This window comes from Oenanthe melanoleuca, chromosome 17, assembly GCF_029582105.1.
Source record: "Oenanthe melanoleuca isolate GR-GAL-2019-014 chromosome 17, OMel1.0, whole genome shotgun sequence".
NCBI classification, from domain to species: domain Eukaryota; kingdom Metazoa; phylum Chordata; class Aves; order Passeriformes; family Muscicapidae; genus Oenanthe; species Oenanthe melanoleuca.
The window spans coordinates 5,358,131-5,373,835 of record NC_079350.1 but is presented as its reverse complement, the minus strand read 5'-3'; the positions used below and the strand labels follow the sequence as shown (position 1 = coordinate 5,373,835).

At 41.8% G+C, this 15,705-nt stretch overlaps 1 protein-coding gene across 2 annotated transcripts in view; it reads left to right on the top strand.

Annotated features, from left to right (window-relative positions):
- Positions 1 to 15,705, top strand: part of GPR107 (G protein-coupled receptor 107) — a 37,177-nt gene that overhangs the window by 14,334 nt on the left and 7,138 nt on the right. Inside the window, exons 13-18 of one of the 2 annotated variants that reach the window (XM_056504976.1) lie at positions 330 to 460; positions 2,241 to 2,284; positions 4,843 to 4,920; positions 9,498 to 9,547; positions 10,280 to 10,363; positions 11,156 to 11,280. In XM_056504976.1, coding sequence (XP_056360951.1) covers positions 330 to 460; positions 2,241 to 2,284; positions 4,843 to 4,920; positions 9,498 to 9,547; positions 10,280 to 10,363; positions 11,156 to 11,280 — 512 coding nt within the window. The remainder of the gene's footprint in view (positions 1 to 329; positions 461 to 2,240; positions 2,285 to 4,842; positions 4,921 to 9,497; positions 9,548 to 10,279; positions 10,364 to 11,155; positions 11,281 to 15,705) is intronic. The other variant, XM_056504977.1, reaches the window with a different exon arrangement.

The window sequence follows — 15,705 nt, the reverse complement described above, 5'->3', positions numbered from 1 at the left end:
AGAATTAATGTTTTCATTATTGGCTGTATGTGCCACACATTCCTCTGTGTGTGTTTCAATAAGTACATTTTGCTCCTTTTTGTTTCAACTGATACAGTAGATTCAGCACACTGTGTAATAGAGGAACTACTTTCTGAATGTCAGCAGGAATACTTCCCTTCAGTTTTATTTCTGTAAGTCTTACGAAGATGCTGCTGAACATGTGACTTTTGGATGTAGAACTGCAGAAGAATTACTGATGTTAGTAGCTGGGCTTTTGCTGAATTGGCAACCCATCTGTAGTGGCCCCTTGGGCAGTTTCTAAACCATAACCATGTCCTGTTATGTAGGTACTGGCAAATGTGGCTTACATTATCATAGAGTCAACAGAAGAGGGAACAACTGAGTATGGACTGTGGAAAGAAATCCTTTTCCTGGTGGACTTGCTGTGCTGTGGAGCCATCCTGTTCCCAGTGGTATGGTGAGTTCTGTATGTGAAAAACATGTGAACTAATGGGCATCAACAGCTCTGCCAAAGCAAAAGAGCTCTGTGGTCCTGTGGAGTCAAGTATTCTGTTAACTTTCATAGACCCCATCAGCCTTAACATTTCAGTCTAGTGCTGTGGAAGATGCTCATTTTGGGGATGTTAGAATGGGGATAAGGGAAGGTGGGTGGCAGTTTAAATGTGGCCAACACTGTGCAGACTGTAGATGCTTTTGAAACTTGAAATTTTCCAGAAGTGTTGACTCTCTAAATTGAAAAATGGGATTTGGCTTCACTGGCTGAGATTAGATACTTGACTGCTAAATTTCAAAACAGTAGTGTTGTCTAATATCAGGGCTGCCTTCGAGCAGAGTAGCTGCATGTTTATTTGACTGTTTATAAGAAATAATCCCACAGGGAGCATTTCCCCGCCCTTCCTTCCACTCCACTTGGCAGGGAATAATGTTGGTTATATAAAACTCGACCAAAACACAGATAATTCAGATAAACACTACTGTTGCTGCTTGCCAGTTTGCCAGAACATTTATCTTCTAAATGCGTTTTTTGTCTTAATTGGATAAACAGCTGGGTGTAAAGGAGGATATCAAGGAGCTTCTGGCTCCTTAGTTATTAAAAACAGAATATTCCTCTTTTCCTCCAGTATCTTAATTTTTTCTTTTTTTTATTTTTTTTTTTTGAAATGCAGATTATATAAATGTCTGGTAGCATGTCATCACTCTAGAGTGTAACTCTAGAGTGTTTCAGAGAAAAGTGTCACCCAGTAGATGGAAATAAGTTTCAGCTTGACTTGTGGAGGTGGGGTTTCAACTGTCCTTCTCTTCCCCTATACACTCCTGGTGGCCTTCTGCCAAGGCTGGGAGATGTCTTCCAAGAAATTTGCACTACCCACTTGTCCTTCCTCTTGCTCCAGTCAAAATAATTCAGCTCTGAGGTTGAGAGCATTTGGCAATTGCAAATAAAAGCTCAGGAATATTAACTTCAATTGCAGAGGGACTCAGTCTCCTATGATAAAGGTGACTTTTGCAGTCACAGTTCTTGCTACCTAATGTTGGGATTTCTATGTCCAACCCAGTGAGGTGTGGGTACAAAACTTACTTTCCATAAAGGAATTGTATCTGAAGAACAAATTGGTCTATCTTGTGACTGTTTATGTGCAGTGTTCCTGCATTGCCATGGTACCAATATAAACTGGCAGTGAAGCCCCTGACATAAAATCCTGCCCCTTTTTCATCTGGATAGTGTCACTGCAGCTGGTGGGATGACTCATGTGAGCAAGGTGACTAAGACTTGGCCCCTGAATTTACATTCCTGCAGGGTAGTTTCTGTTACATAAGTTGCCTATGTAGATATGTAAGCTGTAATCAACTATTTAAATGAAAAGAGCTTAAAAGAGCAGTAAGATGCCAAATGCTTGGCAGTACTTTGAAGAGTAGCTCAGCTTAATTGTACAAGTGGAAAGCATTATGCTGGAAAATGCCCCAGTTTCTCACTCTGCTCCCTCCCTCCCACAAAGCCTTCTTGTAGGCTGAAGTAGGTTTTAGCAATCTGCTTTCTTAATCCCTGGGAAATAAAGATACTTGAGCTGGCTGCCTGAGCTGGGGGCATGATGGTGAAGTGTGTGCAGTGCTAAGCACAGTTAATTATGAGCATACTCCAGTCATAAAGAGCTAACAAAACTTTTCAGTGATCTAGAGGACTACTGTGAAAAGGGAGTGTAGAACTTATCATTAATCTATTGTTTATTTTTATTTTTCAGGTCAATAAGACATTTGCAAGAGGCATCAGCAACAGATGGGAAAGGCAAGTAATCTATATTCTTTCTCCTCTTTTCTGCTACGTGTTATAGTGCCAGAATTTCAAACATGAGGCTGATGTAAAAACCAAACTAAGACTATATATCTACACTGTATTAGTGCCACTCTGCTTTTCCTCAGTGGGCTCATGGGAATAACTTTTGGAAAATTACCTTTTTCTTGTATTGCTTTAATTATCAGAACTGCAGTGTATAACCCATTCTCTGCTGCTTGCACAGCTCTCAGTGCTTGAGCTAGACATGACATCTAGAGCAAATCATCTTGACAGATCTGCCATTTTTTCCTCACTTGAGTGTTCAGAAACAGAACTAGAAATGAATTCCAGAATTGCTGACTATTAGCCCAAATAGACCCACTTATTTCAATTTCTTCACAAATGTATTCCTGACAGAATAGAAGGAAATAAACCTCATTATGAAACAAAACATAACTTGGCATTCAATATAGCACAGTTCCTGACTTGTCTATGTTTGTGCAGGAGCTCCAAGAGCTGCCTGTGGAAAGTGGAGTTATGTTTATTGTAGCACTGAAAAGGAGCTGATGGATGCAAAGACAAAACGTGGCTGCTGAAGTGTGTGTTTTTCCTGCCTTATCTGCTTATTTCTTCTGGATTAGTTCCTTGGATACAAGCTGTAGAGCACAGCACTGACTTCCTTGGAAGCAGGCAGCCTTTTCCATCTTCTGTCTTTTCATCTTTTTCATCTTCTTTCTTTTCCATGACTTCTATCGTTCCATGCTTTACTCTTCAAAGCTTCATTTGTAGAAGCTCATTTGTTGGCAGCAGCCTTTTAACTTCAGTCCCATCCTTTAACTCTTGTCTCTTCTTTCTGGAATTCTGTACCCAGGTCTGGGTACTTCTTCCAGCCTTTTCCTTGGCTTTCACAGACACTTCTGCATTTCACTGCTGATTGTAGGTGAAATATAAAGTTGGGTACTGAAATTAGTTCTGAGCAGACCACAGAGCTAAGTTCATTTTTTGCCATCTGTTAAATTTAAACAATACTTATGATGAGCCTGGCATGCTTTTTTGATGTTCCAAGCTGTTAAAAAAGCCACCAAACAACAACCCTACAAGTTTAAAAAAAAAAAACAGCCCAAGCTTAATGGTGGAAAATTATTAATTTCTAATAGAAACAAAGGTTAAAAAGGTCAGTTATCAAAGTGTAATATAAATGTTATTGGTAGCTTTTTTTATCAGTGTCTTCACTTGGCTTCAGTGGCATTTACTGGTGGATTTGTTTTACCTTATCCACTGAGCATATCTTCTGGAGTATTTTTGCTTTTTACCTTTAAAAAGTCTGATAAGTTTAGATTTCCTTGAAGCAGTCTTTCTTCTGAACCAAGGACTTCACACCTGTCAGGCCTGGTTCTTAGCTGGCTGGCAGCTGGGTGGATCTGACAGTCCTGGTGGTGAGCACACAGCAACTAATGCATGTAATTAAGAGACAAACCCTTCAGATCCGTGTGGCCCAGGTGATCCCCCTGCACCTACTTTGGTTCTTATCACAAGATGGTGCTGTGGAGTTTGATAAACCTCAGACATTCTGAGAAGGAGTGAGATGGCCAACAGCAGAGATGTTCAGTGTCTAGGCTCAACCTATCCACTGTCCCTCATGCTGGATGAAATCCAGGCAGTTCTGTAGGATGCACTGTGGTGTGTAAAAAATGTAGAGGGGAAAAAATGGTATTTTGAGAGGAACTGGCTGTGTCTTTACAGCTAGTCAGTGCTGTGCACAGTAGTGCTTAAGGTCTGGTTTAGTCCTGTGTTTTGTCCTTTCTCCATGGCTGATGATGCTCTATCATGAATGTTGCCTGTGAATCTCCTACTGCTGTTCCCAGCTTTACCTACTGGTGTTGCTATCTGGTTGTGCAGATCCTACAAGTCTGGTAACTGTGTATTCAGGGGGACTTAGCAACTGTGTTTTGCTACACTGATAATAAAAGAATAGCTAAGGAATAGATTTTCAGGGAAAACATTGCACAGGCTGAGAGCAGATTGTGGCTGCAGTGCTGGGACTCACTTGTGAAACACAATCTGCTTGGGCTATTTAGAGGCTGTTGATAGGAGCCCACAGGGAGCAAGTGAATGGCACTGTGATGCCAGAAACAGAATGCTACCCTAGTGCTGTCATGCTGCTAGGTGTTTGGTTGAGAAAACCAAAAGTGATTTGGCTGCACTGGAAAAAAGGTGAAATCATTCATGTTAGGCTTATCAATGAATTCTCTTTACTAGAGCCACATATTCTGTAAGCTTCCCTTGGAGGCCCTGTTCTTCAGCCCTGTGCTGCTCAATATCTCTGCTTCTCATGAGAATAAAAAATAGAACCAGTGCTTGCTGTTAAAGCAAGAGCATTTTTTTCCCCTGCAGTTAAAGGCAGTTTTCTCCTTAAGTAGTAAAAGTTACTGGATCTTCTCATTATGCAGTTTAACTGTCCTGTGCTTAGAGCTGGCTGGATTGTGTGCAGACACTGCTAGCTGGGCTGCCTCTGATCTGCTGGGGTTTATTATCTAGTCAAAGGCTGCTTTCCCTCTTCTCTCACACAGACTTCATTGGGAAATTGCATACTACACATTCAATAGCTGTTTTTCCTGGCACTCAGTCTTCTGGTGGCATCCTTCCTGGTAAGAAAGACCTAAGGAAAATTAGTTTTGCTTCCTTGCATCTGTTAGGACTAACAGCTCTAGGACTTTATGGCTCAGTATCCTGGTGGTGCTTCCTGACTGCTTGTCATGCTCTCTTCCAACTGCTTCTCCACCTATTTATTAGGTTGCAGTCCCCTGGGTCAAGTGACAGCCATGACTGGAGTGTGACTGGACTAGGAATGAAGCAGATTTGGATTTACCAGACCTTTAGTCTGAGCTTATCATAGGCCTTTGTTTTAGCAATGTGCAGTTAATAAAAAAAACCCTTTTAAGTAGCACTGATTTGGAGTCACTAGCTAATAGTAATTTAAACTTAGATATTTTAAAAGAAAAGTAAAATGGGAAGGCTGGAGAAGACCTTACATACCCAGATGCTGTGGATTGCCAGTGAAGAGTAGGCAGGGCACAGTGCTGTGGCTGAGTTTGAGCTGCCTGGTTGTTTGCTTTTTTCCCTTGAAGGTGATCTTTAAAGCAGTATATCTGACCTACACAGGCTTCTTATCTTGCACAGCAGTGGGCGTAAACATCCCATTTTTAGAATCTTTTTTCCTCCCTTTTTAAAATCACCACCTTCAGATTTAAGCAAGTGCTTAGCTGCACCTCTTTGATCTGTCACTATATCTTCCTTCAGGTGGGAGCCTTTGCTCTCTGTCCATTTGTAGATCTGCATTGCAAATGTCTTGCAGATTTAAGGAAATCAGCCTTGCAAACTGACCTAGAATTGTTCAGCCTGCAAAGCTGCTCAACTGCCACCACCTTGTTTACAGGCATCTCCAGAAAAGAGAGGGAGTGTATATCTTATTTATACATCATTTTTGTTTAAAACTCTTAAGTTTTTGGTCACTGGACCTCTCAAGTCTCATAGCACACCCTTGTGATCACATCCTCTGTTGTTTGAGGGAGGGATGGGGTTGCAGTTTGCTGCAATTTGTTCTGCTGGTACCTGTGTTTGTGATGAGAGATGTGACACAGCACAGTCGGATCATGGGTTGCTGTTTTCCTTGAGCACTGCAGCATGTTCCAGTTGGCAGCAGAATTAGGGGAAATTCATTGCAGCCTGTCACTCCCAGGCATCATTCATTCCCTGTGTTCTTTGCAGTGGGCAAATGATGATTAATGCTTTTGTGCTTGCCCCCATGTCAGGGAAAACCATTTGCAGTATTCAGTGTCTCCTGCTGCCATGCCATGAAAATGCTGTGAACAAAGAGCCTGGTCCTGTGTGGTGCAGAGCAGCCTGTGCTTGGCTGGGCTCAGCATTACTTCCAGGTGTCCCAAAGAGCTGTCCAGAGTTGATGTGGCAGCTGTGTTGGAGATACAGAGCTTATCCTGTGCTTTGGACTTCCACCTGACCCTGGTGGAGCACTTTTGTGCCAAATGGCTGCTGTGGTTCAGGACATGCAAGATTAAAGAGTCTGTGCCACCTTCTTCTGCATGACATGAGCCTTGCTGTATCTGTCTGACCTCTTCTTTCTAGTACAGGAATGCTTTTAAGCAGAGAGCTCAGGCTGTAGAGCCACACTTCTCAGAGCTGCATTGAGGGTTAGATCTACATGTGCTGCATTGGGGAGAGCAGAAAGCTTCCATTTACAGCTTGATAATGGCACAGATCACATCTCAAATGCACCAGCATGAGTAGGGCAAGCAAAACATTGCAGAAATACTCTCAGCTGTACCTTGAGCACGTTCACTGGCTGCATTATGGGTTTTTTTATGGATTGTAATGTCTGGGCTCGAGCTCCCTGCCCCCTCAGCTGCAATTCTGTGATTGTTATTACATACATACACTGAAAAGGTCGGATTTATTCATCAAAAGGCTATTGTGTGGTGTGCAAGTGAATGGTCCAGCTTCTTTTTCCATCTTATGGATAGCCTCAACATTGGAAATTAGCATGGGGGCAATCTCAACAAGAGACTGCTTATCAAAATATTGGGGTGTGCTGTTTTGATCAATGCAGATCAGGCTATTGCAGGCACAAGCTGTTAAAGTAACTGATGGTAGAGAGAAAACTGAGGGAAGCACGGTATAGATGTTATAAGTCTTTCTTGGATTATGGCTTTTATCTTTTTAATTACTGTCTGAAAGAACATGAATTAATCTCTAAAACCTTTAGTAGAAGATTTCTTTTTAAATTTTTTTTCCTTCTCTGCAGTTAAGTACTGTCCTTTGCAGAATAGTTATCATACTCGAAATATAAATGTACCCAGCCTTTACTGCATGCTGTGATTGCTGCTGTGTTATCACAGCCTTACAGGTTTGGGTTGCAAATGATTCAAGTTGTAAATGACAGCTGCTGCCTGAGCCTTGCTCCTTGTAAATGCTGCTGTTGCTGTTCAGGCTGCCAGGCTGAGGTGAACAGAAATCTTGGAGTGTCCATGATAGCAAGATTCAAATAATACTGCTTGGAGCATGTTCAACCTGTGCAGAAGCAATTCACAAGCTGCTGATGCCAAGTAATGATGACTTTAGATTTTTTCTCCAGAACACTGTGTCCTGTAACTTTTGAGTTGTTTAAAAAAAAACCTGGCAGAATTCTGTAGATGTGCATTAATGCTGACTTACATATCTGATAGTGGAGAGAAATACTGCTGCAGTTGAGGAGAGCAAGTCAGCTTCCACAGGTGACTCCTTAGCCTTTTTCCTTGGTGGTAGTTGTTTTTTTTTTTTTCCTCTCCTTGCCCTTCTTTCCCATGCTCAGATATTCTGGATATATGAATATACCAATTTATGACTCTCTGCTATTGATTATCATGATGAATAGCTGAGATGTTGAGCTGTGCTCCATCAGCTGGGAGAGGTGGAATTATGACACTTCATTTGGCAGTCAGATCTTTGGCTGTGCTGTCCTCTCATCCTATCCATGAATCCACCAGAAATGACTCCCAGCTCACTGGTGTTGACTGTAAAGCACTGATAGACTGGCAGTTTGAATCACAGCTGTTGAGTTGGTGTTCCTTCAGTTACAAAGCCTGGTAATTCTCCTGGCCTGTCAGTGCACCAGCTGGTGGCAGTTCTTGAAGTTGGACATGTTGAGTTCAAAATAGATCCTTCTGTGTGCAAACTGGTGTGTGGGAAATCACAAGATCTTTATGGTCACACAATGCAGCTCTCCTTTAAATAGGACAGTATTGCTTCCCTGTTTCACAATTCAGTGCACTTATCATGCATATTTACATGCTTTAATCTTTCAGCAATGCTGTTAGGAAAAGCTTTTAACTTGAGATCATCAGTCAGTTCATGCCTTATGTTGGTCAGGTTGCTGCTTTTCGAGTGTATCTGCTGGAGGAGGGTTTGCATCTGGCTTTAGGTGTTTGTAGCTTTCAGTACTACCCCAGGAACTCTAAAGGTAAACTGGAAAGGGACCCTTGATATCTAGATTATAAAACTAGTTTTGTAACAGAATGCTGTCTGTTTTCACTGTAGTTTCCATAGTAGGAACCTACAGGAGTTTATTTGCAGTGGTGCATTTGACATTTCCTTTGCATAAGAAAAGCTGTTTTGTTTTTGTCAAAGGAGGTGGAGCATTTCTTTGGGAGCTATTGGCTCTCCTCTCCCTCATGTGAAATACTGTATTTTGCTGTCTTGTGAACCTGGAAGACCTTACATGCAAATATATGCAGCCTTTTATAAATCATCACAGTGGGTGAGTTCTGTGAGGGGGTGCAGGTGAACTTCAGCTCAATGTATTGCACTTCCACATCTGATAAATACATTATAAGGACTTGGAGGGAATACCAGTAAATATGTGGCAATATTTTTTAACTGGCAGCTCGTGTTCATTGGCTCTGAAGTGCATCTCTGTATGCTGTCAACATATCTTGGACTCTTTGCCTCTCGTGTTGTCACAAAAGCATCAGTGGCCTGTGTTTGTAATCCTGCACACATAAAAGCTGACTCTCAGACCAGAGCTGACAGCTGCTCCATCTGTTGTTGACCTCAGCTGGTTGACATGAGCGTTCTGTGCTGCTCCAGCTGATGTGATCTGTGCAGTCTGTGCAGGTTTGCCTGGGGCCTGGGCTCAGGGCAATGTTTGGGAACTGCTCAGGATGATTTCCTGTTTCACTTGTGAGCTGTGGCTGAGCCATGAATGATAGAGGACCCTGCCTGGGTATTAAAGTGTTGGGCTGCTGTTCAGCAAGGTGCACTGGTTCCCACAGCTGTCATTACCTGCAGATTGCTCAGCTGCAGGCATGGAGCAGGTCAGGGAGGGCTCTAGGAAAGACAGGAACTTTTTAGGAGGCAGTGTGTGGCCCTTCTGGCAGGACAGAGGTGACAGTATGTCATTGGCTGGATACAGGTAGAGGAAGGTTCTGTAATGTGTGTGCATATAAAATTTAGTGCAAAAGCAATCTCAGCTCCCTTTTTAAGAGTGAATCACCCCAGCCTGGGAGTTAGCCTTTATGTGGACATGCCAGGCTGGCACTCCTCAGTACAAATCCTTCCAGCCTGGGTTTACCCCAGTCCTGGTTTTGACCACTTGCCTACCCTGCAGACAGGCATCAAAAGAAATTGTCTCATGTTAACAGTTTTCTGATGGACTTTTGTGTTCTCTTGATAGCTGCCATTAACCTAGCAAAGCTGAAGCTCTTCAGACATTACTATGTCATGGTAAGTAAAACACCTGCACATGTGCATGTGGGGAACTTGGAAGCTGTTCAAAGCTTTTGTTGGAATACTTGTTGGAAATTACTGCAGCTGGTGGATGTGGTAGAGGCTCTTAGCACTGCTATGCTTTGGCATCTTGGTCAACTGGCTTACAATCCTAAAAGCAACTTCCTTTTTGCTCCTAATGGTTATATCCTTCTGTCTCTCTTTAAATCCCAGCTATTTGTAATGCTTCCTGATTTCCTCTGGAGACAGCTTGAGCTGCCAGTTGAATTGATGGGCTTGAATAACGTACTGTAAACTTGCTAAAAATTAAACTTGGGACCAAATGGTGCCTGGAGATGCATGTGTGCAGTTCCTGATTAAGTCAGTGGGAGCCATGAGTACGTTTCCCAGGAGAACACAGGCTTCTTAATGATTTCCAGCGGCCTCATTTCAGGCTCTTCTAAGTGGCAAGAGTAATAAATTACAATTGTGATTCTTGAAATTCTATGAAATAGTAATACTTAAAGCATTTCCTGCTGTAACTTTAGTATGTTACCAATAGCTTGAGTTATTGGATGCTCAACAAGCAGGAGAGCCCTCAGCCTGTATCTTCCATGTTTATTGGGGAGCATAATAAGGCTAGTCTGACATAATGATTTGTCTGAGAATTGCTTGAGCTATTTCTCTGGGGTAAGAAGGTTCTGTAAGGATGGTCCTATTGTTCTCATGCTTTCTCCTTTTCCTTCCCAGATTGTGTGTTACATTTACTTCACACGGATCATTGCAATTCTCATAAAGATTGCTGTTCCATTCCAGTGGAAATGGCTGTACCAGGTATTTGCCAGCAAAGGAAGATACATTGATTGCTTGATGGTTTTTCTCTATTATTCTTTAAATATAACTGCACAACAAAATTCCATAAAATGTTCCTCATACTATAGTGAAACATCTCAGAGCACAGTGCTGCACCCTGCCTCCTCTTGATTTTATCACTGATGTGCTTAAGGTGAAAGAATATATTCTTAGTTTTATGTTTGTCCAGCAAGGCTGCTGGATTATACATGAGATGTCTGAAAGTAATTGCATTATTGATTTTCAGTCTTTCAATTTAAAAATGTCTGAAGGAAATTAATCAAGAACATACAAAGGAGAAAAAGATTAGTCAGGTTTGCTCTATGTAATTGAAGCCCAAGGGAGCCAGGGAAATAGGCTTTTGCTCTTCCATCTACAGGCTTCTTTTGCCTATGGACTTCTAAATACTTGGTTTCTTAACACATAATCCAAGTAACTGTGCAGGGAGTCCTTGGAATACATTAATTGTTGAAAATACCAAGCAACATAGGGGTGATTACTCCCCCTCTCATTTAAAAGCCATGTCTTGCCATAGTTCTTTAAAAGCTCTGGAGAGATGGATAGAACTGTATTTAAAGTGACAGGGGAAACTGAAAGAGCAAAGGGTTTGACAGCCTTTAGCCTGGGATTAATGACAACCAGACAGGAATTATTTTATTTCTGCTGAGGCCCAGGCCTCTTGGCCATTAAACCTTGGACATTATGAATGAGGAGCAATGTTTCATGACCACAGAGCATAGCAGGACTGAACTTCAATCTCATGTTTTCTTGCAGCTGCTGGATGAAATGGCCACACTCGTGTTCTTTGTCCTTACTGGGTACAAATTCCGTCCAGCATCAGACAACCCTTACCTACAGCTCTCTCAAGATGATGAGGATGACTTGGAGATGGAAGCTGTGTAAGAACCCTCTCCCCTTTTATTCACCTCTTCACTTGATTTGAGAAGAGTAGTGTTTAAAACCAGTTTACTTTAATCTCTCTAAATCCTTCTGTGACAAAGATGAGGATCTGCCCACGTTTGGAGATGAGGTGTCTGTTTTGGTGTGTGTAAAGAGATTTGTGGTGTGCATAGGAGCCTCTGACCTGAATATTGTAGTAGTGTGGAAAAAGCTGGTAAATCTTGCAAGGGGCAAAAAGATGCCCATGAAAATGGCAAGTAAGAAAGTTTCTAATTTTAGTTTAGATCATGGAACGGGAAATTATTTTTCATTAGTTTATCATTAAGTGAACAACAAAAATGACCCACCAATCTGCAGAACATAAATAATATTAAATAAATGAACAGGGTGTTGAGTCCCTTCTGCCTTGGTGTTCAGCATATAGCTTTGCAGAAATTTATTTTAAGCAACACTGAGCCAAGGAGATGAATTTTTATCAATACTCTTCCCTGGTTTATTCCCTGCTGTGAAACCATGAGGCACCACAAATGCTTCAGGACCTGAACTAGAGTCTGGAAAAATTATATAGCAGGGCTCAGGCTAAGTCCCTGTCATTTTCTTTGCAGTGGTTTTCTGAGGACTTAAAAAATGAGTGGCATTTTTGAACGTGTAATTAAAAATACTCTAAGAAATTGAGCCTGCCAGGGGTGTTGGATACAGCTTTTATGTGCCCCAGAGTCTGCTGCCTTAATAGGAACAGAGCTAAACTAATCCTTTGGTAGTTACAGGTTTGATGCATAATTGCAATTCATGTAGAGGCTCAGAAGCCTGTTCCTAAGAGTTTTTTTCCAGTTTGGCAAATCTCCTTTACCTGGATGAAATAAATCAACACTGTTTTTATTACAGAAGCAAAAAAAGTTAAAATGTGTTTGCTGTCACAGTTAGTTCAGAAGGAAATGAATCTTATAGGAAAACTGCTGCAAGGAGGTTTCAGTCAGAATCCAGACTGAAATGTCATGTAAGGAGTTGAACTTCTCAGAAATATGGCTAGTAACAAAGATCTTTTTAAATGCTTTGCTATTTTTGCTTTGGGTCTAGAAAATCTGTCATTTTTGCAAGTGGAATCCAGCTAGTGGGTAGTGACCTTAAAATCACTATCACTTATGTGTTTAAATGGTTTATGTAAGAAGCTGGTCTCAGTTTGGAAGCTGTTTGGTAAAAAAGCATTCACATCAGGAAGTCACTGTCTGAACTGGCAGGATCTGTGATTGTACCAAAACAAGCTTTTTTCCTTTTTGCCTGTTAGAGCAAATTTCAACTTTGCATTTCATGCTTAATGAATTTTTGCTTGTGGGGGTTTTGCTAGGACTAATAATAGAGCACCTTTCAAATACAGTGATTTTAGTCAATTGAGAAGTTTCTAAAATTAGGAGGATCTGCCAGAAATGAGCTGGAGAAAGTTTAATCGAGTAATTCAGTGATTTACACCTCATCATGAGATAGATGTTGCTAAAACTCGAGGGTTTGAATTCCTTGTGAATCCTTTCCTAGTAAGGCATTTTGCACTTTGCTTTAGGAGCTTCCATTGTTGTGCCTTGTAGGTCGTTCCCCTTAGCCTTGCTTGAATTTTTCTGATCTCATTCACCAGAAGTTTTATTCCATTTGGGCACTTGGCAGGGTATAATCTGTGTCTGGTTCTCCCTTCCCCAGCTCCATCAGGAAGGTTATGTTTGTAGATATTTGAAAAACAGAGTTTATACACATTCTGTGACAGGTGAAGCACTGCAATGGAAGTGTATTACATTTCTCATTGATTTGGTCTTGCTGGTCCTATTTTTGTCTTCATAAATATTAAATGTGTATCTGTGGGGGGGGGAATACCTGAGTTTATTTGAGCAGATGACTAAGTGTCTGACAGTGTCCTGACTAACCACTGCGTGAGTGTTGTGTCTTTCATGTGATAAATACCCACTTGTCTTCACAGGCTATGGCAGAAAGCTAAAAACCTGCAGACTTCATGGTGTTCTGCTGTGTCAATTTTATTGTTATTTTCCTCTCCCAGGGGGTTTTGTTTAAAATCAGATTCTCTAAAACAGAAACATTCAGTTGCTTTAGACTCAACATTTCTATGAGCCAGTAGAGGGGAAAGCTGTGAGGTTATCAAACCTCTTTTCCAGGCTTGCTTGTCTTCCATAAAAAAAAGGCTATTTTAAGTGCAGCTCTATAGTTTGGGTCTGTTTTCATGCATTGCAAATAATACAAATCTCAGTCTGGCACTAAATGCAAATATTGTTAAGGACACTGGAAATCTGGAAAGTTTCAGGAAAAATCTTCAAATTAAGTGTCTGTACAGAAGCAACACAAGGCACAGATCCTCTCTGTAAGTCCTTGTAACTCTCAGGAATAAAATACAAGTCGAAAATAGCAAAGGTAACTCTGGCTTGGAGAAAGGATCCACAGACTTTACAGGAATCTCTTCAGTTATTCCAGGCTCCACAGAAGTTGTCCTGGCAGGGAGGAGAGTGTGACTAAAGCTGAGCTAAGGACCTGTCTGTCCTTTTTCAAGCAGGTTCAATAGCCATTCATCATCAGCAAAGTGGCTTTCTGTGTATTCTGTGCTGGGCAGCCTCTGGAGTTCTGTCAGTACGTGGGCTCCTCGCTGACAGTTTGTTAGATTAAAGTTCCCTGCTTGAAAAGCTGCAGCCACACTTGGCAGAAAGAGCTGTCAGGCTTCCAGTCCTAATGCCATTTCTGGGGCATGAGCACAAAAATATGAACAGTACAGTAAATTAGGTGGGGGTGAGGAAGGGGAAAGGAAGAATTTTTGTTTGCTTTGGGTTGTTTTTTTTTAAATTTCATTAACTCAGTAAGCTGGCTTTGGATGCTGGATATCAAAGTGCTCTTTAACAGGTCTTGGTTGAGAATGATATTCATGCATGCATGGGAGGTTAAGATATTTCCACTGGAGGAAGAATTGCAGGAGAAGAAACCATTAATGGTTTTGTTCTCAAGTTGGTAAATCCATCTTACTCAGTGTGTGGAGACTTTGCTTCTCCTTAACACCCAAAACAGCCTCAACACAGGGAACTGTTGTGGTAACACTGATCTTTGCTTATGCCTTGGGATCTGGAGTTTTTCTCTGTGTCATGAGGCAGCTTATTCTGTGCTGAGATTTGATGTCCTGCTTGGTTGCTTTTCTCTTTCTCTCAGGTTGTTTCATGGCAGAATGATTCATGATGCTCTCCATTTGCAGTGATTTCTTCACCTAACACATCTTTAGCTTGCAGAGATCAGCTTTTTTGCTCCATGACTGATCAGTTTTCACTCCAGTTTGCAATAGATTGTAAGGGCTGGCTGCTGCCAGTATTGCAGTGTTTCTTGTTGGACCAAAAAACAAATAAGCAGGAGAAAAGACACCTGAGATCCAGCAGTGTGGAGAGCAGGAGATACTTTTGAGTGTTTAGCCATTCCTTGATACCTTGGATACAATGCAGGAGAAAAATAAACCCCATGAAATCTCTGCAGCACATAGCACTGTGATGGAATGTTTGGGGAACTCCTTCTCTGCCTCATTTGTGATGGATATCCCTCTGGCAGGCACAGAAATGCTCTCTGGAGGGGGATGGTTTAGTGAGAAGGATTTGTTGCATTTTAACTGCTGCTGATTTGTGGGCTGGAAATGCAGTTCAGCAGACTGCAGGTGAGGAACATTTCCCTGCTGTATTGCAGGTCAGAGCTGAAGTGTTCTGAGGACAATGAGGATTTCAGTGTGTTTGATCTTAGTGCTGCTACCCTTATTTTATTGGGCATTAAAATGTGCTGACTGATTTTGAGAGCAAGAGGAATTGCCTGTTGTACCTGAACAATCTGAGAGAAGGAGGGACTTGAGAGCTACTTCATGCACTTGTCACAAGACAAGAACAGTCTCTTCAGCTCTTCAGATGGGCTTTAACATTCACTGTTGGAGAATCCACACAGAAATCTCTCCCAGTTATTTGCTGTTACTGAGGGGGCACACAGTAAATGGCCTCTCTGCTAGCAAAGGATGTGACTTGATCTGCCTGCACTTTGTGTGTAACAGTCCCATAAGCATGGGAAGTGGATCATTCCGTCCTAGTGGTAACCTCTCATTACTTCTGTCACACCTTGGTGTGCAGTGGCTCTCTAATGGCATTAGAGTGCAGTGCTGGAATCCAGCTCTGTGCCAGGGGGATCTTCCCAGCTGTGAGTCAAGTGCTGGGACTGCTTTGGTGTCATGCATGTGTGAAACACCTCTTTATCTGTTCCAGTGTCTCTGCTGCTGCATTGCTGTGTGAGATGCTCCTTTCTGGTTTGTAGTTCATGGCAATCTTCAGCTCCTCCCTGAGGAATGGATACTTAGCTCCTCATTCTGTAATTACAAAGTTGATTATTTCTGAAGAGTAAACTTGGTAGTTGTTTTGCTG